The sequence below is a fragment of the Macadamia integrifolia genome, unplaced genomic scaffold (genome assembly GCF_013358625.1).
Source record: "Macadamia integrifolia cultivar HAES 741 unplaced genomic scaffold, SCU_Mint_v3 scaffold1130, whole genome shotgun sequence".
Lineage (NCBI taxonomy): Eukaryota > Viridiplantae > Streptophyta > Magnoliopsida > Proteales > Proteaceae > Macadamia > Macadamia integrifolia.
The window spans coordinates 69311-94676 of NW_024868095.1; the positions used below are offsets into that span (position 1 = coordinate 69311).

A 25366-nucleotide genomic window follows, 5' to 3' on the forward strand; every position below is an offset into this window, starting at 1 on the left:
AAAAAAAAAAAACAACTCTTTTTTCAATGAGAATAGGATACATAGATGGACAACAACAGCAACAAGGACAAAAGGCCCACTCAACACCCAGAAAGGGAACTACCCAATAGGATAAGGGCCCACAGACAACCAGAGCTTGAATCCATCCTATCATTAGTCTTCAATTGTCTTCAATGATAGAGTTCTAACATCCACTGGCTATGGAAGCACCAACAATTAAATCACAACCTTTAAGGTCAACTGCAGTAGAATCAGAAGTAATGATAGGACCCAAAAACACAAGCAAGACTTCCTGCTTGTTTCTGAAACCCTCATCCATACCCACTTGGCTTGGGTTTTGCCTAAATAGCTCCCACCAACTTTAATTTCAATAATGTTGGACGAAAGGGGGATCACACATAGACAGCTCACTAACTATTAAATCACTGCCTTTTTAAGTTCAACTGCAGCAGAATCAGAAGTAATGATAGAACCCAAAAACACAAGCAAGATTTCCCCCTCGTTTCTGAAACCTTCACCCATACCCACTTGGCTTGGGTTTTGCCTAAATAGCTCCCACCAACTTTAATTTTAATAATGTTGGACGAAAGGGGGATTTCCACAAATGTACAGATGGGGAATCGAACCTGGGACCGTGCGCCTATCCACACAACCCCCAATTCGTCCTAACCATTTGGGCAACCCACGGATGGGTAAAAAAAATGGGGTATAAGATCCACCGAAGTAGGTAGCCTTAACCGGATGTGTGATTGGAAAGCTCGAAAACTGTTACCGTCCCTGTCAGGGGAGATGCCAACCGTCTCTCCTTTCAACGAACACCTCCAATTCCAGGTTAAGACCAAAAAATGCCCCAACAAGAGCCCATACATTCCTCACAAACTGCATAACAAATTCGCCATTGGACGAACAGAGTAGACAACTTTGTGGAAATATAAACCACTCTTATTTGAAGCCTGCCACCTGTTCACCTTTGCATGACACACCTCCAGAGCCAAGGCTGTGTACTTTGGTGGGACCTCAAGCTTCCAAATCAGGCTTACATTGGTCTGATGACAATGGATGAAGCATAGTTGTCATGTAACAAAGGTAAGCTAGGGGGCCCGAGGCAAGCAACCATGTTACATCCTACATTATATTTCATAAGAACTATCATTGTACAAATGTAAATAGGAGACAGTTTTCCTTCAACCACCACCTACAGACGATCTCCATAGGGTGTCGGGTAACAGTACAGGGCTATGGGGAAGATAATTATGGCCATTCACGGCTGTACTTTTCCTGCACCCACTGTACAGGAAAACTTTTTCCATGTAAATAAAAGTGTAATGTAGAGTTAAAAAGGTCAAAATATAGAAGACTAGAGGGATAAAAGGTGGACTATGAAAAAGTACAAGGCAAGAAACGATAAATGCTTGAATATTACATGTGGAGATAAGATCATCAGCATTTTGGAACTGAACACCTAGGCACATATGGAAAGTGGTCACCTTGGACCTCAATGGAGCGCTCTGAAAACTATGGAAGATAAGATGTGTATGAGTAAATTCACCACTCAAGAGGGTCCAAATCCTAGAGGACAGGTTCATTAGAAGATAAGAAAGTCGTTGGAGACAGTTCAGATACTAAGGTTATCCCAACTAAATTGGTTGGCTATAAAATTCCCATTTCACCATTTGACTCTGTAAAATCAAGATTGTTGATAAATTTTCTTGGAACTGAAGTACAGCAAGAAAATAACAAATAAAATTGTGATTTCCAAACTGATAATTTGTGGTCTGTGCATCACCTCATCCACTGCCAATGACGTGAGATGTTTGTCTGTTGAATGGATAAAATGATTAAAGAACGAGGACGATGGAGTCCTCATCTGTAAAGTTTAATCACTTGATTATTGAAGGAGATTGGCTGGTGGTGCTGTTATGGTTTTCATTGCATTTTATATAATTTTCTGCTAGTCTTTTCTCTACTCCTGTATTTGTTTAGTAGTTGAATCCTAGTATTACTTCTGCATCGAAAGTCTTTCTTTGAATGAATAAACTTGTCACTCATTAAAATGACAAAAAGCTCACATATATCAAGTGGTAAGGCTATGAGAAAAATATAGATGGAGCTTCCCCACTGAATGGTCCACCTTAATAATCGCAGAGAGGAACCAATCAAAGACTAAGGTTTATATCTTAGTTTCAAGCTGGGGCTTTTGAGCTGGCTCAGAATTGAATTTTGTTGGAATTCCAAGAATTCAGAGAGATCTGAAAATTAATATATATATATATATATATATATATAAAATTAGAGGCTAATAATATCCTGCTCTGGTGCATGGAAATAGGGAGGGTGGATTTCCATAACATACAAAACCAGGAGCCAATCAGGCACAACTTTCATGTGGCAGTTCAAGTAGGGCTCAAATTCAATAGACAGATTCTCCATTTCAACATATAAGCATGGAACCAATCTGACTTCTCCATGTGGCAACATATTTCTATGAAAGTATTCTGAAAAGGCCAATTCTCTGGGCACTCTCACAAAAAACAATGTGCTTACCTTTTTCGTTTCTGTTTCATCCTACCATTAAAGTATTGTCGGTTGTAACTCATCTCGAAGAAACAATATTCCTATTTTTCTCCTGTCTGTTTCAACTCTACCACTCAGCTATAGTTCTATTTCTTCTCCATTTCCTACATTTCGATTTCTCTTGTATACTATTTCCTATTTAACAATAATTCACGTTTATATCTTACTCTATATGGCTCCCATTCTGGTTATACCCAAGAGACTAGAATTAAATCTCAGTTTTGAAAATCTCTTCGGAAAAGTTCTGGGGAAATTAAATACTGTAGGAGACCACTACCATAAGCTACACATGCGATCAGTGAAAGGCCATATCATGGAGTACCTTAACAATCGCTTGACCGTGAAGGGTCAACAGTAACATCAGCAGGAGTCTAGAGGGATTAACTACAATGGGAATATAGCATTAAACTGGAATGGAAGGTGAAGTGATGGTGGTTGCATCAGCTTACCGAAAGAGATCTCCCCTGGATTTAAAGAAACACGACCACAAAAAAAATGCTCAGAGGGAGAAAGAAAAGGTCATGGAGACAAAAGTGCCCTAAAAGCTTAGAAACAAACTGAAAATCTGCTGAAACAAAGGGGGAAAAACCCTTTCAACCAACTATTTTCGTCCTTGCTAGGGTCGCATTGTAACAGTTCAACTAAAACTGCACATATCACCTCCCTTCTAGAAGTATGGTATGCTCGCATTTTAACAGTTCAGCTAAACTGTGCATAACGCCTCCCTTCTAGAAGGATAGGACCACCAAAAGAGTCTAATAGCAAAGCTACTTAAGACACTGCTAATCCCGACCCAGTGAAATCTAGTGGGAGATCACCCTGCAACAGGATGGCAGGAAAAAAAGACAAAACAGATTAGGAGCAATTTAAGTAACTCAAAAAGAACTTGTCAGCTTATGCTCAACTTCAGATCGAAGGTCTATTAGAGACTGAAGATCAGTCCTGCAAAGTGTCACTGGAATAAGTAACTCAAAAAAGAAAAAAAAAACTTGCCAGCTTATGCTTAACTTGTTGTCGAAGGTCTATTAGTGACTGTCAATCAGTCCTGCAAAGTGTCACTGGAATCTGAGGGCTAAATTCTCAGTTATGGGGTAATCCCACTTGGAGTACAACTCAACTGTAGAATCAATGGACAGAATGAGGGTTCAAACCAATGATCAATTAAGGCTAACAGTTGAATAACCTGTAACAGAAAGTAGGAACAGAACAGCCAAACAAGATTCATAAATATGAAGGTTTAACAAATCCAAGTTGGAACAAGATTTCTAGCATTAATCGGAAAGTTCAAATTTTGAAACTGTCACAAAATTCAAAACTAATAGCAGAACAAAGAACTGAAATCAGATTTCAAAAATCAATTTTAGAACAAAAGATTTGGAGAAATCTGAGTTGAAGTAGGAAACTAGAAAACTAGAACTTGGGAAAGAGGACTTCTAAAATAGTTTCTGAATCAGGATTTAATAGGGGTGAACATAATTGAAACTGAAACTAAAATAGAAAAGATAGAAAACATATGACCAGGAATTGCCACCTCATCCACAGGGCTGGAATCACCACCGGATCCCAAACTTGGAATCATCACCAGGGAGCCTACTCAATTACCACTGCAGGGAGCATTCTAAATTATCATAGAACCAAAGGCAAAAACCAATCTTTCATTTGTATAGAAGAGTCAAAGCAGCAATCAAACTAAACCTAAACGCCTCCAACAAATGACTTACCTTGGAAATAATCTTAACTGACTATGAGAATATAAAGTAATGAAGAAAACAACTTGAAACCAGCTTGGATTCATAGACCTAATATAGCCCCAACTACGACACTTTAATAACAATTAAAATAAAGGAATACTCTAGCTAGACCCCACAACCTCCGACCCACCCATTGGACCAAAGGGCCAACACAAATGTAACCCACCGAAAGGCTTATTTCCACTAAATTAAGCCAGTTTTCTATGATGTATTTGCATCACCGCTTCTGCTATCATCTTCTCTCTCTCCTCAGCCTTCCCTTGTGCACCCCTCTCGTGCTCCAAAAAGTTAACATTTTTATGATTTCTAAGCATACTCGTCTTGCTGGCGTTCAAAGATATGGTGAGGAGCATCTTTATCCCTGATAAGCATAGTTGTATTTCAGACATAGACTTCAGGCTTCCCAATGCTCCAATCCTTGGCCAGTTTCACTAAACTGTAACCAGTTCCCACATTAAGTCAACTCCACTAAAAAAGAAAGAAGAAAGTTGAAATGATGCAAATGCAATCAAAGACGAGGACCTGCTGAAAAGCAACTCAAGCTTCAGGATTCCTGAAAGAATCGGTACCAAAGCCAGATGAGGCCAGTGCCTGTGAGAAAGAGGCCACCCAAGGACTTGAGCAATCAGCTCCACCTATTAAGCAACAGCCTTCCCAATGCTCCAATCCTTGGCCAGTTTCACTAAACTGTAACCTAAGTCAACTCCACTAAAAAAGAAAGAAAAAAATTGAAATGATGCAAATGCAATCAAAGATGAGGACCTGCTGAAAAGCAACTCAAGCTTCAGGATTCCTGAAAGAATCGGTGCCAAAGCCAGATGAGGCCAGTGCCTGTGAGAAAGAGTCCACCCAAGGACGTGAGCAATCAGCTCCACCTATTAAGCAACAGGAAGTAGAACACTACAAGCACAAAGATGACCAAGGGGCAAAGGGCAGTTCTCATCTGGCTACTCTCCACAAGGGTGGCCTTTTTGCTCAAACAATACAACATTCATATATGAAGAAGATGGAATTCAAGAAGGGAATGGTCAGTCCCACAACAAGAACACTGGCACCCGTGGTCGAGGGAATTCAATGAAGATTTACCCCAGTCAAGCTACCCTTAGACTAACCCCCATGATGTGGCCCTTTAAATGATTGTCACATGTAACCCATAGAACGATCTCATACAATACCAACCAACGAATGGAAGAGGGCCATTTCCATGCAACACACTTTCTATTGTTAAAATGGTTACGCCACAACTTGCACCAAAGCTTTACTATTTTTCTATTTCATTCAAATATTTTCTGTTGACCACAATAAGCCAGTGAACTAAGATCAATCCAATAACTTCAAGGTCGAAATATACAATATCTGATCAAGCAATACTCAAACCTTTTAAAACACTGATGTATGGCAAACATTCAATTAAAGAGCAATAATAATAAAATAAAATAAAAAAATCCCTCAACCCAACTCAACACAGCCTTATCTCCCAACTAAATGGGGCCGGCTGATAAGCTCTATTCAAAGCCATACAAGATTCCAGTCCCAAACTAATACATGACTTTCTTCACCACTTCTCCTATGGTTATTTTGGAACCTACCTCTAGTTCTTTTAGCTCCATTAATTTGAAATAATCACTTCTCTGTACTGAGGCATTGCATTCAAAGGCCGTTGGTGCACATGTCCATGACACCTTAGATGAGTTTCTCACAACTTATCATGAATAGGGGCAACACTCAAGTTTGCTCTAATTTGTTCGTTCTTTATTTTATCTTTACTAGTTTTAGCATTCATCCACCGCAACATCCTCATTTCAACCACATTAATTTTGTTTAAATATTTTTTTCTTTACTACCCAACATTCCCAAACGTCATTGCTGGTCGTATAACTGTTCTATAAAATTTCCCTTTGAGTTTCAAAGGGATACGTCGATCACACAACACTCCAGATTCACCTCTTCATTTCATCCAACCTATCTAATTCTTTGCATAACATCATCCTCTATACTCTTTTGTTCATAATAACACCATGCAAAATATTAAACTAGTCAAAGTAACACAAAGTCTGATTCAGATTCATAACCAAAATGAGCTTGTTTTATTAGGAATAAGCCTATGGTTGGGTTCTATACACGTTGAGCCTTTGGTCCATGGGGTTTCTAATGAAATAAGCCACTTTAATAGGCCTAGACCATGGGTAGTAACTTTGCATATGGGATTTCTCTTATTAGGTAGTTTATTTCTTTAGCTATTAGTAAGTGGAATCCACATCAGCATAGGGTAGTGCAATCCACATTGGCATAGGGTAGTGGGATCCACATCAGCATAGGCTATCTTAGCTGAGTTCAGTTATGGGATCTCCCAATCCAACTAACTCGTATCTTTATCTAATTCCACATCAAATTTAAGTCATAGGCATGTTAGGACTTAAAGTATGACTATGTTTTGAATTAGTTTCCTTCCTTATTTCAGTTTCCTAATCAGTTTAAGTTATTTTATTAGTTAAAGATTGGGTTAGGCCTGTATTTTTTTTTGTACCCTTACTATTCTTAAGTAAATAGAATAGCTCGAAAGCCCCTAATCTGCAAATGGAGGGTGGTCGTAGATCACAAAGAAAAAGACCTATTATTACTTATAGGGGGGCATGTGTTAGCCCTTATTTGGTTTAGAGTTAGGAGTTATATTTTTCTATATAAGATTGCAAGGTTGGCAAGCATGGTACATGAATTTTGATTAATGAAAAGGCTATTATTGCTCTCCTTTTTCATTGGTGAAGAAACTAGTATTTCATCCAATCAAACCACCTTGCAGTGTGAAGCTCGGGTGTAATTTTCTAATGTTCTTGTTCTGAATTACTGATATACTACTACTAGATTTCTGATTTTTCTAGTTCTAATTGCCATTAACTAGTGTGTTCTAATCTGGAAATTAATGCAACTAGAACCGTTGCTTCTAGAAGATCAAAGCTACATTTTTTTTTTTTTTTTTTGATTAAGCAATCTAGACATTAAGATTCATTCAAATTTTGAGCAAGTTGTCAAGAAAATCTAAAGAAGAACTCGATCAGAAATCTGCCCAGATCAGACCTGCTGATCTGTCCACCATTAAGCTAAATCAAATTCTAATTTATGACCTGTTTTGGCTGTGAGATTTACAACCCATATACAGAATTGATTGGACAGTTTAGTTCTGATTTCTGAAGTTTATTTTGAATGTACTCAAATTACTGATTTTCCCTTCTCCTAGGTCAACTAGGATTGGTCCCAAATTTCAGATCTTTCCATTAGATTGATCTGTAATTTGTAGCATCCGTTCTACTACTGATTTTCTAGATTTGATTTCATTTGAGTGAGTTATTCTGACCATATGATTTGCAGTTATTTGAAATCTCTTGATCTTAACTTATTCTCTAAAAAAAGATCTTGTATTTCGGTACTGTTTTGATCTGTCAAATACAGTACTACATTAAAGTCTCTGGATTGCGCATATTTGTAACATTAAGAAAGTGATGTTACAATTCACTAATCACTACACTCATGAAAATTCCCGCACTTTTCTTTCGGCAAATATGCCTGATAATAGTGTTGTTGGCATGTGTCTGTTCCGATAAGGAGTTCTGGTCCCACAATCAAAACTCAAACAAACTACACATGCTTTTTGAAAATGTAAAAGTAGAATAACCAAAAGATCTGAAAAGCAATAAAAACATCTGTTTTTCAACTGCTTAGAATTTTTCATAAAATTTGTCCCGGGCATGCGAATATCTATTGCAGCAACCAAAAGAGTTCTCATATTAGTCCATTCCAATCAAAGGATACACATCAGTCTCATCTAAGCATATCCATAACTAAGTGAAACATCCACCTTTAGACATCAAGAATCCAATTATATACTATAAGCATAGTTGCACGGCTTTTGAGGGGAAAATAGTCAATTAGATACAGCTAGAAAAAAGTCAATTACAGTCCCACTTGAGAGGCATGATCATGTTTACGGCTAAAAATCTATTCATGCCTCATGGAAGAGCCGTAGAGGTAAAATATATAACCATGAAAAATAAGGATGTACAACAGACAACACAAAGATCTATTATCTAATTTAATATATTATTGTGACAACAGGAAAAGTATTGAATAACTCTGGATCCATCCATAATTCCATATTGAATTTGACAGTGCACTCCAGCTAGTAAACGATTCTCCATCACCATCTATGCATACTAGTTAACATTCTTCTATTGAGGTTTAAATCACCTGTGATATTAGGGTTCGGAAACAAACAGAGATTGCAGAATAAAGGATAGTAGGTATCAGATTCTAAAAAAAACTAACACAGAATCAGAGTATCAGATAAGATTGAAATTCTGGTAAAAAAAACTACTCTGATACAGGGGAAGAACATACCAAAGTTTCAGCAACATCATATGGTCGGAGTCCCAAAGATGATGGAATTCCACTCAAACAAGGAATCTCATAACAAAATTGTAAGACCAGAATAAGAGAGTTTAAATAACTCAACAACCAAAGATCAGAACTAAACCCAAAGCTGGTTGAAGGTTTAAATTATTTAGGGGAATATTTATAAGAATATCAAGCCCATCCAATGGCTGAATCAGTCAATGAAGAACCCTAGTTGAGATAGGATAAGTCCATAACAGATAATTGACAGCAGAAACAGAAAGTTCAGAACATCAACCAGTTAATACTCAGATTAGAAAATGAACAGCCATAGGAACTGTATTTCAGCAGCTTAGAAAAATAAAGAAGATTGAAGGGAAAGAGGATATGACCTAGGACTCCCCACCCAAGGCCTAGGCTGTAATCACCACAAGAGAATTTCGAGTTAGCACAGAACTTGAGGAAGCAAAGCTTTCTTTCATTGATAAAACTGTGTGGGGCTCTATAGCCATACAACCTTCAAATAGAAACTAAAACTGTACTTACAATAGGAAAGGAAAGTATACTTGAAATTGAAATAGGAAATACACTATCTAACAAACTAGATAAGATGAATGTTCCACATTATGAAAACTCTATGCAATGTAGGAATAGGAATTTTATCCAAGCAAGACCCCTCCAATCCATTCATCCAAAAAAAAAAAAAGGGGACTCCTCCAATCCTTAATTAATAATAAAATAACAATTACATAATGAAACAAAACAACTCCAACTAACATAATAAATCTTGTATGCCTACCTCCTACCCATAATAGGCCCATTAAAAGTGGCTCATTACAATGAAAAACCATTGGACCAAAGGCCCAACATGTATAAAACCCAACCAAAACCTTATTTCCACTAAAATGAGCTCATTTATGTGATTTATCTGCAACAATTCTCCCCCAGCTTAAAAATTATTAAAAAAATAAATAAATAAATAAATAAATAAATAAAACCTCAACCTCGAGTTTTGCACTGACAAGAGGGTAACAGCATGTGAGTAGCAGCCATGACGAATCCCTCACAATATTTGGGTTGTGCATAGATGTTAGGAATGAAGTCCTCAACCCTAGGAGCTTTCTCTTTGAAGTAGCAAGGTGTAAACACGTGATGCAGCCATGTGGGTTTTTTGTTATAGTACGGTGGCATCCAACCGCACGTCCGAACACAAGGAAAATCTGAATCCACTATGGAAAGCCAACAACCTCGGATACCAAAGTCGTGAGGAGACATAGACCCTCCTTCTTTAGTAGAGTCATAACAGGACTCTACCCACTTGAAGGAGAGAGGCAAGATAATCCCTCAGTGAAGGGAATATTGACAACAGAAAGAGGAGACTTACGAGATAAGGTCCTCCAAAACCGCCCCAATCTCACCAAGGACGTCTCCTAACAAGACTCTACAGGATTCAACTCTATAAAAGATAAGCAAGCAGCCCGTTAGAGGTAAGTTCACTATCTCGCTCACCATCGCTCTCCGACTACTGTTGCGCAGGTCTCTAACTTGGCCGTCGGAGGACTAATCATGGAGCCATCTCCGGGCATCTGCCTTCTGTGTTATTGCAAGATTGCCGTCTAATCCCCAGCAGATTCTCGGCAGAAACAATCCCGATTCAAGTTGGGGCTACGACATGATATTCGTGATAAACTTGGTGTGATAGAACTGTCATCATTGAATGCATGTATTGAAAAATCCTTATAATGTAGGACTAGATTAGACATCCAACTAGACCCAAATAACAGGAACTTTTAAACCAAAGAACAACAGATAATCACCCAATAGTAGACAGTAGGCAACAGTTCAGAAATAATAGCTAAACAGTCCTTGTAAGCCAGCAGTTTTAAGCACAAAATTCTAGAATTCCTGAGAACATAAGTATACCAACAAATAGGACTAACCAGTAACAAGTATTTGATGGTAACAACTCACGACCAGTCGGGAAAGAACACAGAATCAGATCAGCCAAACCAGATCTGGAATCTGGGCAGAATAACACACTCGGCCAGAATTGAAATTAATATCAGATCAGTCAAACCCCTGGTCTGATGATTCTCAAACTAGGATCGAACCCTCCCCTAATCTGGTCTGACAGTCGACCAAAAGTTGAGCCCCATCAGGTGGCTAATTCCTCAGATCAGTGAGTTGGTAGGTAGAAAACTGGGTTTCTAGAACCAGAGTATACAATAGGATCAGATTACTTATATTTCAATACTCTAGGTCAGAATGACCTCATACTTGGATAGAAGGAAGCCTCCAATGAGTGAAGGACTCGACCCAAACCAGAAACCAGAAGTGCTTCAAACCATAGAAACCGATTGTGAAAATTAAGAATTTCTGGGCAGAATTAAATGTCTAAATACCTGGACTGTGGATCAGTAATAGTACTTGTAAAACACTTGAGAAATAAGAAAGAAGAAATTGTAGAACCCTCCTGGACTTCACGCCGCAAGGAGTCGCTTGGATCAAACAACAAACCCTTCTTCTTTGATCAAACATAAAGAAACACTCTAGAGGAGAAAACGCAGCAGCATCTTTTTGTTCATAAAATTCGTGGCTCTACTAATGAGAGCTCTCCTTTATTTATAATAATGATGGGGGGTTACATAAAATAGAAACTAACTTTAGTTTCCAAAAACTGAAATAGGAAACTAAAAATTAGAAACTCACCTAGTTACTAAAACTGAAAATAGAAACTTACAAAATAGAAAGTCCTTTAGTTACTAAAACTAGAAATAGAAACTAACTTATGACTGAAAATTAGAAAGTAACTAGGTACTGAAATTAGAAACTAAATAACCCCATCTAAAAAAGAAACTAATGAAAAAGGAAACAAATCAGTGAATCCCGTATGCAACCTTAAAGCCCCTCTTTTAGACCCATAAAAGTGGTCTATTACACTCAAAACACATGGGTTCAAAGGCCCAACATGTATGAAACCCAACCCTAAACTTATTTCTAATAAAACAAGCATATTTTGGTGATTAATCTGCATCACCTTAGAGGCAGAAGTTCTGATCAAATCAGCCCCTAGAAAGTACAATTAGCCTATTGACAGTAAGAGGTCATTCGCACCAACTAAACCTAGTGGAATTCCTACCCGAGCTCCACAAGTTATACAAGATAAGGGTAAGAGTCCTATGGTTGGAAAAAAGTCAGGATCCTGGATGTGTTTCGGTTGTGGTGGAACTGGACACTACCAAAATTCTGCCCTAAACGTGGAAGGTCCAATTCCATCATCAATGCTATTGAGTCCAACCCCAACATGTAAGTCCATGAACCCCAAAATGATGATTGGGCTGTGAATGTCGATGTTGAAGGAATGGAAGACGAATATAAAGCTGAATATGCACAAGAAGATGATGATCCATATGCTTCCATTAATGCAATTGCAAGAATCCTAGTAGCTGAAGCAAAAGGAGAAGATTGGAGGACGCACAATATCTTCTATATTTTGATGTCTAGTGGGCCTCATAAAGCTGAAGTTATTGTGGACAGCGGGAGTTGTGTGAATGTAGTATCTCAAGCTTTTGTGATTGAAGGAAAACTCAAAACTGAACCCCATCCACAACCATACAAGGTATCACTTCTAGACAACAACACCATGGTTGTAAATCAACGATGTTCTGTACCACTGAAGGTTTCAAATTATGAAGAGAATGTGTGGTGCGATGTCATCCCAATGGTTCTCACTGATGTGCTATTTGGAAGGCCTTGGCTCTATGACAACAATGTTCTACTTGGTGGTATTAAGAACTAATGCTTCTTTGATCATAAAGGCAAGCCACTCACACCAAATCCACTCAACATATCTCAAGTGAAGGAAAAATTAAGGGCTGCCCAAGTACAAAGACAACATATCTTGAAGAACATTGAAAAGACCTCTTCCAATGGAACCAGTGAACCAAAGAAACAACCACAAAGCCAACACCAACAAGAAACACATGTTGGACAAGAAGTTGTGTGTGCTGCCCTATGGAGAATTCTTGGCTACAAGTGAAGAAACCAGACTGATCTTATCTCTAGTTACTAAAGAGGCTGAACCGGTGAAAGAGGTAACACATCCCCCACCTCTCAGAGATTTGCTTATTGATTTTTCAGATTTGGTGCCTGATGAACTACCACCTATGAGAGACATACAACATGCCATTGATCTAGTGCCTGGATTAGTACTCTCAAATCTGCCCACTTATCGTCTCAATCCTACAGAGCATGCCGAGCTCAAGAGACAAGTGGGTGAACTGTTGCGAAAGGGATTTCTAGTAGAGAGCATGAGTCCGTGTATCGTACCAGCCCTACTGACACCTAAGAAGGACGAATCATGGCGTATGTGCATCGACAACATGCCATCAACAAAATCACAGTAAAGTACAGATTTCCTATTCCTTTTTGGATGACATGTTAGACATGTTGACAGGAGCCACGATCTTTTCAAAGATTGATCAACGTAGTGGGTATCATCAAATCCGGATCCGCCCCAAGGATGCATGGAAGATAACCTTAAAGACAAAGGAAGTGTTATATGAATGGAAGGTCATGCCCTTTGGCCTTACCAATGCACCTAGTACCTTTATGAGAGTAATGACCTATGTGTTGCGCCCCCTTATTGGCAAGTTTCTTATGTTATACTTTGATGATATATTAATTTACAGCAAGGCACAAGATGAGCACCTTGAACACTTGAGGACTATGATGAGGGGTGCTACGAGAAGAGAAGCACTATATCAACTTGAAGAAGTGTTCCTTTATGCTGCCCCAAGGTTACATTCCTTGGCTTTATTGTGTCCTCTCAAGGTATAAAATCTGATCCAGAGAAGGTTAAAAGCATGGTAGATTGGCCCATACCTAAGACTTTGACAAAGGTTCGTAGTTTCCACAGACTAACCTCATTCTATAGATGGTTCATACGGAATTTCAGCGCTATTGTAGCACCTATCACGAAGTGCACGAAAGGAGGAAAAGCGCCATTTCAATGGACCCTGGCTGCCACTAAAGCATTCAACTTGATCAAACAGAAGATGACAGAAGCACCAGTGCTTAGAGTACCTAACTTTGATCTCATGTTTGAAGTGGCTAGTGATGCATCCCATGTTGGGATAGGAGGAGTGCTTATGCAAGAGGGCCATCCGATTGCCTTCTACAGTGAAAAGTTGAATGATGCAAAGAGAAAGTACTCAACATATTATTTGGAACTCTATGCCGTTATCCAAATTCTCAAACATTGGAGACACTACTTGATCGGTAAAGAGTTCGTACTTTATTCAAATCATGAAACACTCAAATACTTGCATTCCCAAAAGACCATTAGTAATCGGCACGCTAAGTGGATTTCATACTTGCAAGAATATGTATTTGCTATCAAGTACAATGCCGGAAAAGAGAATCAAGTGACTGATGCACTTAGTCGGAAGGTGCTAATGATGAATACCTTCAAAGCACAGGGGTAGAACATAACAAAGATGAGTATGCTAATGATGCTGATTTTTCGGAAGTGTTCAAAAAGTTACAAGAAGGAGGTCGAGATGACAAGTATTCCATTCATGATGGATACCTCTTCAAGGGCACACGTCTTTGTATTCCAAACACATCTTTCAAGCACAACTTGATTCGAAAGCTACATGGAGGAATGGGGGGACACTTTGGCAGGGACAAGACAATGAAGACATACTCTATGATGGTGGATTTGTACTATTGGCCCCAATTGCAAAAGGATGTACACACCGCTGCCCATTCCACAAGCACCTTAGCTAGACATAAGCATGGACTTTGTCCTAGGCTTACCACCCACACGGGAAAGGTATGATTCCATATTTGTCGTAGTTGATCGATTCTCCAAGACGACACATTTTATCCCGTGCAAAAAGACACGATGCAAGTCACCTAGCCAAGCTCTTCTCCTAAGAGATAGTGCATATAAATGGTTTGCCACAGTCGGTTGTTTTTCAGATAGGGATGTCAAATTCATGAGTTATTTCCGGAAGACCCTATAGCTGAGAACTAACACTAAACTAAAGTTCTCTACGTCCTTCCATCCTCAAATAGATGGTCAGACGGAGGTAGTGAATATAAGCCATGGCAATTTGCTCTGTTGCCTAGTTCGTGATTATAAGAAGACATAGCCTTCTATTCTTGACGTAGCGGAGTTTACATACAATAGTTCCGTCAATCGCACCACCGGTCGTACACCATTTGAGATTGTTCTTGGACTGTAGCCACAACGACCGATTGACATGGTACCATTGCCACCTCATGCCCGTGTTAGTGTTGAAGCGGATGAGTTCCTTAGGCATATCACAGAGGTACACACTGATGTTCGGCGCATAGCTATTAGTAATAATGGGTATCAAGCAAATGCAAACCAACATCGTCGATACGTGGAATTTCAACCTAGTGATATGGTGGTGGTTCGAATTCCACCTGAGCGGTTCCCTCTCGGTACTGTGCACAAGCTCCATCCTCGAAATATGAGTCCATACAAGGCCTTGAAGCGTATTGGTCCCAGTGCCTACATGCTGGAATTACCTCCTACTCTGAAGATTAACAATGTCATCAATGTTGCTGATCTTACACTCTATGTGGTCATCATTCTGATGACGGAGATATAGAACATGCATTGAGACTCCCCCAAATTGTGACCCCTACATATGATGTTATTGAAGATGTTCTTGACAAAAAATTCACTACTGTTAGCGGTGGTAAGGATTACTATTCATTCCTTGTCAAGTGGAAAGGACAACCTCAGCAAGATTGCACTTGGATCCATGCCAATAATTTTTAGCATCTTGATACGCGGTCTCTACGAGCGTTACATGTCCTTCATCCATTCATCGGAGACAAATGATTTTAAGAGGGGGGAGTTGCTATAGATCCCCACTTTGGACTGAGCTATCGCAGGCATGGTTTTAAGTATCGGTACCATCGTACAGTATCGGCCAATACGTATCTGTATCGGCCCTTACTAATACGATACATGGAATTTTTAAAATCCTTTCGTATCGATATGTATCCTAAAATACACACCGGTACGCACCGATACGTACCAATACTCTAGAAAATATAAATCGAGGTGAAATGAATATTTCGGTATGTATCGGTAAGTATTGGTGCATATCGGTATGTATCGGTCAATACATACCGATACAGTGTGTTACGGTCATATAATGGCCAAGATGGGTCATTTTTCAAAAAAAAATATGATTTTTTGAGGGATTTTATTCCAAAGTTGCTGTCAACCATATTTCTCTAACTGAAGTCAGTCATATTTCTCTAACTAAAGTAGAAATCAAGGTTGGGAACAAGGATTTTACATTTATAGGACAACTACAAACCTTGAATTCTTAGTGCGATACCCTCAATTTAGTGTTTATGCATAATACATGTCATCAGTAGCTTTTTTAACAAATTTTGTATGCAAAAGTGTATAAAAAAATGTTTTCTATCCATTTGTGTATATCTTTAGCGTATCTCCGATACGATACGATACGATACCCTCTGATATGTATCTTAATTTTGGCAACCGATACCGATACTTTAATCCTTGATTGCAGGAGGAAAACCCAGCCCAAATAGGGCTTGTCGATCTTCACTTAAGTGGTTATTAATCCCATCGATTTAAGTTAGTCAATAAGGCCCATAGTGGCCATCGATTTATGTAATGAAGCCCACTAGTGGCTAGTAGTTAGTGACTAATTAGTTTCTAAAGTTTGACGAGGTTTCTAATGTTAGTCCTAAGAGTGCAACTCCTAGTTCTAATGTGACTGCTAATAGCATAGTTTCTACCCTCTATTTATAGAGGAGCTCTTGCACTCATAATTTCAGATTTGAATAAACAAAGATTGCAGTCAATTGCTTCTAAACAGCCAACATAGCAGTGGGTGAGATGCTCAGGCCAAGATAGCCACTCCCACCCACATTCCTCTTGTCTGTCCTCTTAGTTTTCTGATAATTACTTGCTGTTTTCTGTTTACTGTTACCGCAGAACCAGAGAAAGAGTTTAGATCTGTTAAGGCCATTAAAACCCAGGATTGACCAGTCAAGAATACCCATTCTTGAAACCAATCGGTCTCTCTCTCATGCCCATTCTGAGATCTGCTCATCCAGCCATTTAAAGGTTGTGTTCTAGGCTACCTAAGGATCAATCGATCCTCACCTGAAACACTGTCCAAGGAATCCAGCCACGGTTCTTGAAGAATTTTCCTTATTACTCTCTCCAAGGTCAGAAATCAAGAACTTGAGTAACTTTCAATCCAGCCATCAGAAGCCGATCAACTTTGGAGGTTTTGTCCTTCATCATAAGGCCTACAATCAACCAGAACTTGAGCTCCATCTGAGCTCCACAGATCCAGCCGCAGGTATCCCCTTTTCCCATAGCCGCAGGTCTTTTTCTCTCTCCTAGGGCGTGAGTCTTTGGTTGGGTGTTATTAATGTTGTTCCTTGGTTCTTTGGGGCTTTATTTCTGGTCTTAATTCCTTTGTTTCCCAATTGTTATCTCTGACTTTTATCAAGGCAATTTTAGAGTCTTATTTGATTTGGGTTTGGAGTTGTAATACATTGGGGGTAGTTACTTTTGTAACCTACTTCTACATTACTTATTCTTGAAAGATATTGTCCCTACGGTAATTTACCCAAATTTGGGTCATCTTCAACTTCTCGTTGACACAAACCAGCAGAGGACTCCAACTGATGACAAAGCTGGACTGCTCAAGACAGTCCAGATTGGGGTGAAACTGTAGGGATAAAATCACCCTGCTGCCCAGTCCAGATCAGTCTTTGCCCAAAGAATATTAAAATAATAGGGCTTAAGAGCTGCGATGGATAAAGTAGCAGAAATTTTGGGAAAACAAAGCAAGAAGTAAGAGGGATGATTAAACAATAGCAAACCAGTAACCAATTAATGGAGTTAAGAAAAATCAATGAAAAACACTTATATACCAGATTTGAAATTATGCTTAGAAGTTAGAACGTCCAGCAGAGAAAAAAAATAAAAAACTTCACCCAAAACTGGACAGGGTGAGTCGTTTCTATCACGAGGATGCTTTCTTAAAATCTCAAACTCATCTAAAGAGTATCATGATAAACAGAGTTTTAATGGAAAGAAGTATAACGGAGAACAGATCTGAAAACATAACCAGAAGAAGAAACTCAGATTAGAAGGAGAGACAAATAATAGAGGAGAAAGCACACACTCACAGTTCTTTGGTCACAACCAACGAACCTCATTCTTCATTCAATATCTCTAATCTGTTTTTTCTTTGGTTACACCCGTGTATTTACAATAAGACTCCTAATAAACTGAAATAAAATCCTATATCAACTCTAGCACTAATTAGCCTATTAAATCTAAAACGAGAGTACAAGATAAATCCAAATAATAAAAATCTAAATAAATAAACTAAAATATGTTACTGAACCCAAAAACCTTTTGGACCCGGTTCATCTCAGTCTAGATTGCCAAAAGGGCCAAGCGGTTCAGCCACGAATCTGAATCAGTTCAATACTATGAATTAAATCACAGTATAAACAACATATGAACAACAAATAAAACTGATGATCAATGCTGCCAAACTCAAGTTAGATCAAACTCAGCAATCACCAATAACAGTAGAAGAATTTGTACTAAGAAAACAATATATAAAGAAGGGGCTATGACCTTTGATTTCCCATCAACAGGCCTACAACAAAATCTCTCCAATCCCAAGAGTTTCACTCTACACTCTTACAGAATCTCCTTTCACAGCAGCAAAAGGCAAAAACCAAATTCTTCATTCACAAAAAATCATTAGTTGGTCAAAATAGCCTACAATCTGTTTATTTAAAAAAAGTCTCCCTAGCGAAGTAAGAGACTTGTCTAACCCAACTTACATAGCCAATAGGAAACTTAAAATAAAAAAAGACACCTAAAAGGAAACCCTATACACTAAGTAAATGTCTTTAACTTAAATAAAACAACTTCAACTAACCTTATAAAATAAATCCCGTATTCCAAACTCCTATCCTTAATTTTGGTCCATTGAAATGGCTCATTACAAAGAAAACCCATTGGACCAAGGGCCCAACACACATATAACCCAACCCAAGGCTTGTTTCACTAAAATAAGCCTAATTCTACGTTTCATCTGCATCAGTAATACTTGTGCCTGAAGAGCATAACTGAATTCTTAGCAAACCAACCAGATTTCACTGAAGCACTTTCACAAGGATGAAAATCCAAGCAACACTTTCAGCTATTTCAGCAATGATGATTGGAAGTCCTCGTACTTGTACTGTGCACCCAAGAGAGGAAAGGGGTGACACCATCCAAAGTATTCCCTACTGCTAAAGCAAATCCATACCTATCATTGCCATCTAGATTATCCAAAAACATCAAAACCACACATACTTATCCCTGGAACAAATTAGCAGCTCTAGGTATGTGAAATCTGATAAGTTAGCAGTTGAAAGTTGAAACCCATCAAGAAAGTCCAATGTCCCATCCATGTCAATGCCTATCCAGTTTTAAAAAATAAAAAATAAAAAATAAAATCCTAAGAACATATTTGTGATCAAATGCAAGCCAATAAAAAAGAAGTCCAATCTGTACCCGACCCAACAATGAGTTTCATGGGAATTTAGAATTTTGGACCCCAATGTGAGCAGCAATCATCCAGGATGAAAATAAATGTAGTCTTAAATTAATAAAGAATCAAAATACCAGATTATATGTTTCTCACACACAACAAAGAACAATCCAGTAGGGTATCACAACCCCACATGAGAAACAAGTGACCCACGTAAAAAAAGGTGACTCGCACAGGAGTAAACCAGGAAAACAAGTACAATATATAGGCTTCAAAAACAAAAATCATGTAGCAGGCACCACCTCAGGTCCTCAATGCAGAAAATATTACACAAAGATGCTTATAGTCTATTCTAATCGTAACTCAATAACTCTCTTCTCAAACCCCCCTCAATCATGTCAACCAGCTTATACCTAAACTACTGCCCCAATAAGATACGTATGGTCCTTCAAAGGGATTATAAACAACCTGTGTTATTTCTATAGACAAAGTCGACTAGAAGAACCAATCATCAGCCACAACACCATTCATCTCAAAAGCTCAACACTATAAATCAAAATCCAAATCAAGAGAAAGTAAAGACTGGGAGGGGGTTGGAAGAAGACTTCTGAAGGAACAACAGTGATGAGATCAAACATCCACCATACCCTATTCTTTAAACCTAGACAAGAAAATTGGAGGATTTGACCTTTCCCACCTTCATTATAATCACATGTACAAGCCCTAAACCAAAATACTGGAAGATTTGGTAAGACCACAAATCAAGAAACCATGGGATGAATTTCTTTACATCCCTCGAACATTTACGTAGCACTAAATGGATATACCTTTGTTGGCAAGCCAAACAGTGTTAAGCAAGGTTGCCATCAAGTTGAGTCGGTATTGCATTGTTGTCAACACATTACTGGAGGATGGGTAAATTGTTGGTGTGGATGAATGCTTGTGAATGAGTTATAGAATGTCACCACCTCGAAATCATGTAATCAATGCTCGGTTAGTCACGCGGAAGAACACCGAGGTCAACCGCGAAATGGTAGGGGATCAACCACATACTATGGCAAAACCATGGTAGAAAGTTGGGGTCTCGGACTTCATGAGGCGAGGTTGACCACGCCCATGAGAGTGTATTTTTTCCTATTAAAGGTAACATATCTTTTGAGGAGGTAATAAATGGGAATTGAGACATAAAAGGAGGATTCTGTTGAGTACAAAATATAGAGAAGTGCATACACAAGAAGTTAAAGAAAACCCTAAATAGAAAGTCTTGAAGCCATCCACCAAACCTACACGCATCATCTTGAGTGGGATTTTTTTAAGTATCTTTGTGTAAGCTTCAAGATAGAGAAGACCTCTCCCAAGAAGGGAAAGTGAGTGGAGGAGGAAGAAGGGAGAAGGAAAGGGAAATCCTGCCAGGCCTACAGTCTTGCTGGTCGTTAGCCATCTTGGTTGTCCGCCCTTCCGAATGCCACCAAGCTCGTTTGGTCTGCCCGGTGGCTCGTCCACTCCTCTGGTTCAGTCTCTCGGTTGGATGCTCGCCATGCCTACAGCCATTCTAGATGCCACTCTCATTGGCCCACCGTCCGGTTGGTCGTAAGCCCCTCAAGGCTGCCCACCCTTCCGAATGCCGGGTTTGTTAGGTCTATCTGCTTGCTCGCCGCATTGGCCTCCACCCTTGTTGTCAGCTGGCCCCACCGGGCCTACCGCCAACCTGCCTTTCAGTCCGTTGGTTTGGATCTTTGTCCTGATCGACACCAGCCTGCCAAGCTGCTCTTAGCCGGCATCCATTCTGTCATTGCCCTCCGAAAGGCCGACGACCTTCGCCTTGGCAACCCCATTTGCTATGCCAGTTGGCCGCTTAGTTGTGGCCCTCTGCAAGGCCAACGCTCCTTAGAGAGGCAGCCTATTTTCCGATGGTGCTCCATCTTCGTGCTAACGGCTAGGAATTGTTGTGTTGAAATTAGAGTGTTAGGGTTTGTGGTTCTCTTCACTTTTTTGACTGGTTTGCCCTTCTTCTGTTTGGGCATCCGGGCCAGGTTGTATAAGTTTTCTTAGGCCATGTGATCTCTGATTGGTGCCCTTTATGGGCTTTGTATCCCTTATTAGGTTTGTAACTCCCCCTTTGGAGTTATATTCTCCCCCCCCCCTTTCTTTTAATGCATTTACTATTCACCAAAAAAAAAAAAGACAGAGAAGCCTAAAAAGGAGAGAAGATTGAAGCAAGCGTAAGGTTATGAAGAAAGTCTCAAGGAGCGCTCAAGTATTTGTAAAGCCTTCATTGAAAGCAATGCAAAAGGACAGAGAAGTGTGTATAATGAGGGATAGTTACCTTGCTTGGAGGTAACTCATTTGTTTTTCCTTTTCTCAAAAACATTTATGCTTGACTGAACGTAAGGAGGTCGATAAAATACCTCAGTAATTTTTGTGGGTGCAACTAAATTTGGGGTTGGTGCTCCTACCAATATGTGCTGCTAAAACTTGTATCATGCAATATACCCCAGGTAGATTTGGATTGTGATCCAAAAGCCATTTGCACTATGGATATAACCACACTTGCGAACCATATTACATCATGTCTTGTGGATTGTTGCATATGTGTGTGTGATTGACTTGCCTACTAGTACCATTTGATTGGTTCATCTCCAAAGGGAAGAAATTTTAAGAGTCACTGACTTACCCCCTCAATGACGCAGTGAGTTCAACAAATATTTGTGAGAGGATGAATCTCCACATTGATAGGTTTAGATAAGTACCACTACATCCACACCATAATTGGCAAGGAGTCACCTTGTTTTTGCCTTGCATTAGGCCCCCTCCCACACCTTGGGTCACCTAGATGCCATGACAACTATGACCCACACAAAGGATGGGGCGGGGTGGAGTCATTAGGGAGGTTGAAGAAAAGGATGCCAATTTAAGGGGGAAAATATGCATGTGACTGCTATGAATGTGCAAGAAATTCATATTTGAAAGTGAGGATTTTCTGGAGATTCTTGTGGCATATCAAACGCTTTATATCCCTTGAAGATCTCATGACAACTGATTGTAGAAGCATTTAATTTTTATCCAGCAAATAGTCATCTTCTACCAGAAGTGATTATAAAACTATTCTTCAATAATCAAAACCTCCAAATCCAAAAAGAAATATGAAGAAATAAGAGGCAAGATTATGTGAGTCAACACAATTTAGACTTTCCACTCCTATGGACAAGATGTATACATATTGAAGGCAACATTCCTCTCTAGGTACATCGTCAAGAATGTGCTTCTAACGACTAGCTGTGACCTACCCATTGCATCCTTACCCAATGCAAGCTACAAAAATACAAGTAAATAAATCTTCTTCTCTCCCACATAACCTAATTAAACAACCATGCACAATGCCTCTGTCAAGGTCCTCAATTTCTTCAATTCAAGATCACAATCACCTATAAGAATTACCAGCACACTAGACTTTCTAAAAGGTGAGACATCCATTTTCCACTCATGTTGAATTCTCATACACATGTCCAAAGGAATATTTGCAGACACTTTCTAGATTTCTTTTTGTTTTTTATCCAAGTTCGATAATGAAAAATCGTCTTACAATATGAAATCCATATTCTCTTTGAATAGCTTTAGATGATGAACTGAAATACCTTGATCCTTCATGTCACCCCAAACACCCATATCAGACACAAAAAGAGATGGTTATAGATCAGCTCCCCCCCAATTTTAGACAATGAACTGAAATACCTTGAACCTTTGTGTAACCCCAAGTACCCATATCAAACACAAAACGACATGTTTATGGATTAGATCCCCAATTTCAGGCCTTTTTTTTTTTTTGTTAGGGTGTGGCTAGAGTGTGGGGAAGGTTATGTTCATATAACTTTCTCAAGCACAAAACATGAACTATGGACAAGTATCACTACAAGTCCATGCCATTTTGACAACAGAGATAACAACTGCCTAACTACTAATGAGTATGATCAACAAGATAGACAACAACTCTATATCCACGTCCTTCAAGATAATATAGAGAAATCAGAGATTGAATGACCAGAAGAGTGGAACTGTAGACCAAACAGCTTTGGCAACAGAGATAGGTGTTTATAATCAACGAAATCAGCACAGCTATTCTACAGCTCAATTGGTTTCCATACTGAGAAGTAGACTTCAACAGCAACAGCAGTATCAAAGAACTTCAGCAGAATAGTCCAAGGTATGCCTTTTGACTGGGGTATCCAAATGAGAACCCATCGACATCCCAAAACTGGAAACAATCACTTATTCAAAATATCAAAAGATTCAACAAAAAGCAACTGACCTCCCACCCCCCCCACCCCCACCCCCACCCCCCCACCCAAAAAACAAAAGTGAAACGAAAACGAAAACGAAAAAAAATTGAAAGCATAATCAAGTGGAAAAAAACCAAGCTTCTTCAAGCATGGTGGCAGAATTTCATATGGTATGGAGAGGTAAGAGAGATGGGAATTGCAAGCTGAAAGCATACAATCAGGATTTTAATTTTGGCTAATGCCCTATAAATAAGAAAGCAAGTCCATGAATCAAAGGTTCAAACAGACAACTAAAATGAAGTAATTTATGGAGTTTAGTTTATTGAACTTTGCCACTACAAGGAACTCCATTGACATCAATAATAACAAACGAACTAATGAACTAATTTATGGAGTTTAGTCTTTTGACCTTTTTCATGAGAAATCAATGATAACAGTAAGTGCAATAAATATAAAACAATCAGAGTTGGAGTAAAATATCCTCTCTTTTTGTGGTGAAAAGTTGCAGTAAAATATCTTATAACACTCAAAAATGCAAAGTAGGATAAGAGTTTCACCTTCTGCTGGTAATTTGCATATGCACCTTCGACTTGGATAGGAACTGGCGATGTAACCGTAGAGTCTTGCACAGGCACTTGGGAGGGAACATACTTTCCCGCAGCAGCAACCACTTCCACCGGAGCCTTCATCTCCGGAGTAGTGGTGAAGTAGTCTGACGCCAAAATCTTGTTTAGCCGTTCCCTCAATGCAGCATCTACAAAAGAAAATTCTACGATTAACCATTTCAGTGAGCCGATAAATCAGAGAAGCTTCCAATAAGTGATACATACAGGTAATAGGGGCTCCCTGTTCAATAGGGTGGTCCGAATTGGCGAGCCAACGCTTAGCATGCTCAACACAGCTCCGAAGAGCGTTCTTGTGAGAAAGACCCGAATGAAGAGGGCGGGAAATCACGAGACTGCCAAGCATAGAAATCAAATCCAAATCCCTCTCCCCAAGAAGATCTGTGGCCTCATCGGTCACGTAATCGTAGGTCAAGCAGCAACCACGCTCATGAGTCCTTGTAAGCATGGTTGACGTGAAATCACTCTGGAGCTTCACATCGAACAAGCACCCGAAGTAGAGCAGCTTCAACAGATCCTCAATGTCAGCATCATCACGGCCTTCGCTGCTCACTTTCTGGGGCTCACTGCTCTCGTCCTTGTCTTCTTTAGTATCCTTAGTGGCATCATCGACGACAGGAGGAGCAGCAGAGACCTGTTGGTGTTGGAGGGCAAGGTTAAGCTCCTCTTGAAGGGCGGCGGAGAGGGGTTGCCTTAGCTTCTCATACTCATCAATGAGAACAACAACGGCAGGCTTGGAGCGTATGAGTTCCTCTTGCTCCTTGTTTATGGATTTACCCTGAACGATGTTCTCTTCCAACTGAACGATTCGGTTGTATTTCTTCCGTAGAGCACGAAGACGCTTGGTCATGAGAGAAAGGACTGGGCCTTCTGATACTTCTGAGGCTGCCGAAGCCGCCATTGTTGCTGAGACCGACTGCTTCTCCCTTCCTTCCTTTCTTCTTCTGCTTCCTTTGGATGTCTTCGGCTCTTTGCTTCGGTGAAGATACTTGATGGTACGGGAGGAGAGAGAGAGAGAGAGGGACCAAGGGCCCCTAAGATTACAGTTTACCTACAGGAAGAGCGATGGAGGAACGCGGCCTCAAGGGGAGACGGAAGATGCCAAGATGGGGGAAATGATGCGGCGGGGGATGGTGAGAAACCAAGCAGATGGAAATGGG

General features: G+C 39.5%; 1 protein-coding gene and 1 non-coding gene across 2 annotated transcripts in view; both read right to left on the minus strand.

Annotated features, from left to right (window-relative positions):
* The window catches only part of LOC122062866, a 26632-nt gene extending 1266 nt beyond the window's left edge, over positions 1-25366 (minus strand). Inside the window, exons 1-2 of the mRNA XM_042626535.1 lie at positions 24414-25366; positions 24141-24337 (exon numbers count right to left, since the gene is read on the minus strand). Coding sequence (XP_042482469.1) covers positions 24141-24337; positions 24414-25107 — 891 coding nt within the window. The 5' untranslated portion in view covers positions 25108-25366. The remainder of the gene's footprint in view (positions 1-24140; positions 24338-24413) is intronic.
* LOC122062867 lies at positions 696-819 on the minus strand. The gene has a single exon (XR_006135120.1). It is a non-coding gene; the product is annotated as a U6atac minor spliceosomal RNA (small nuclear RNA).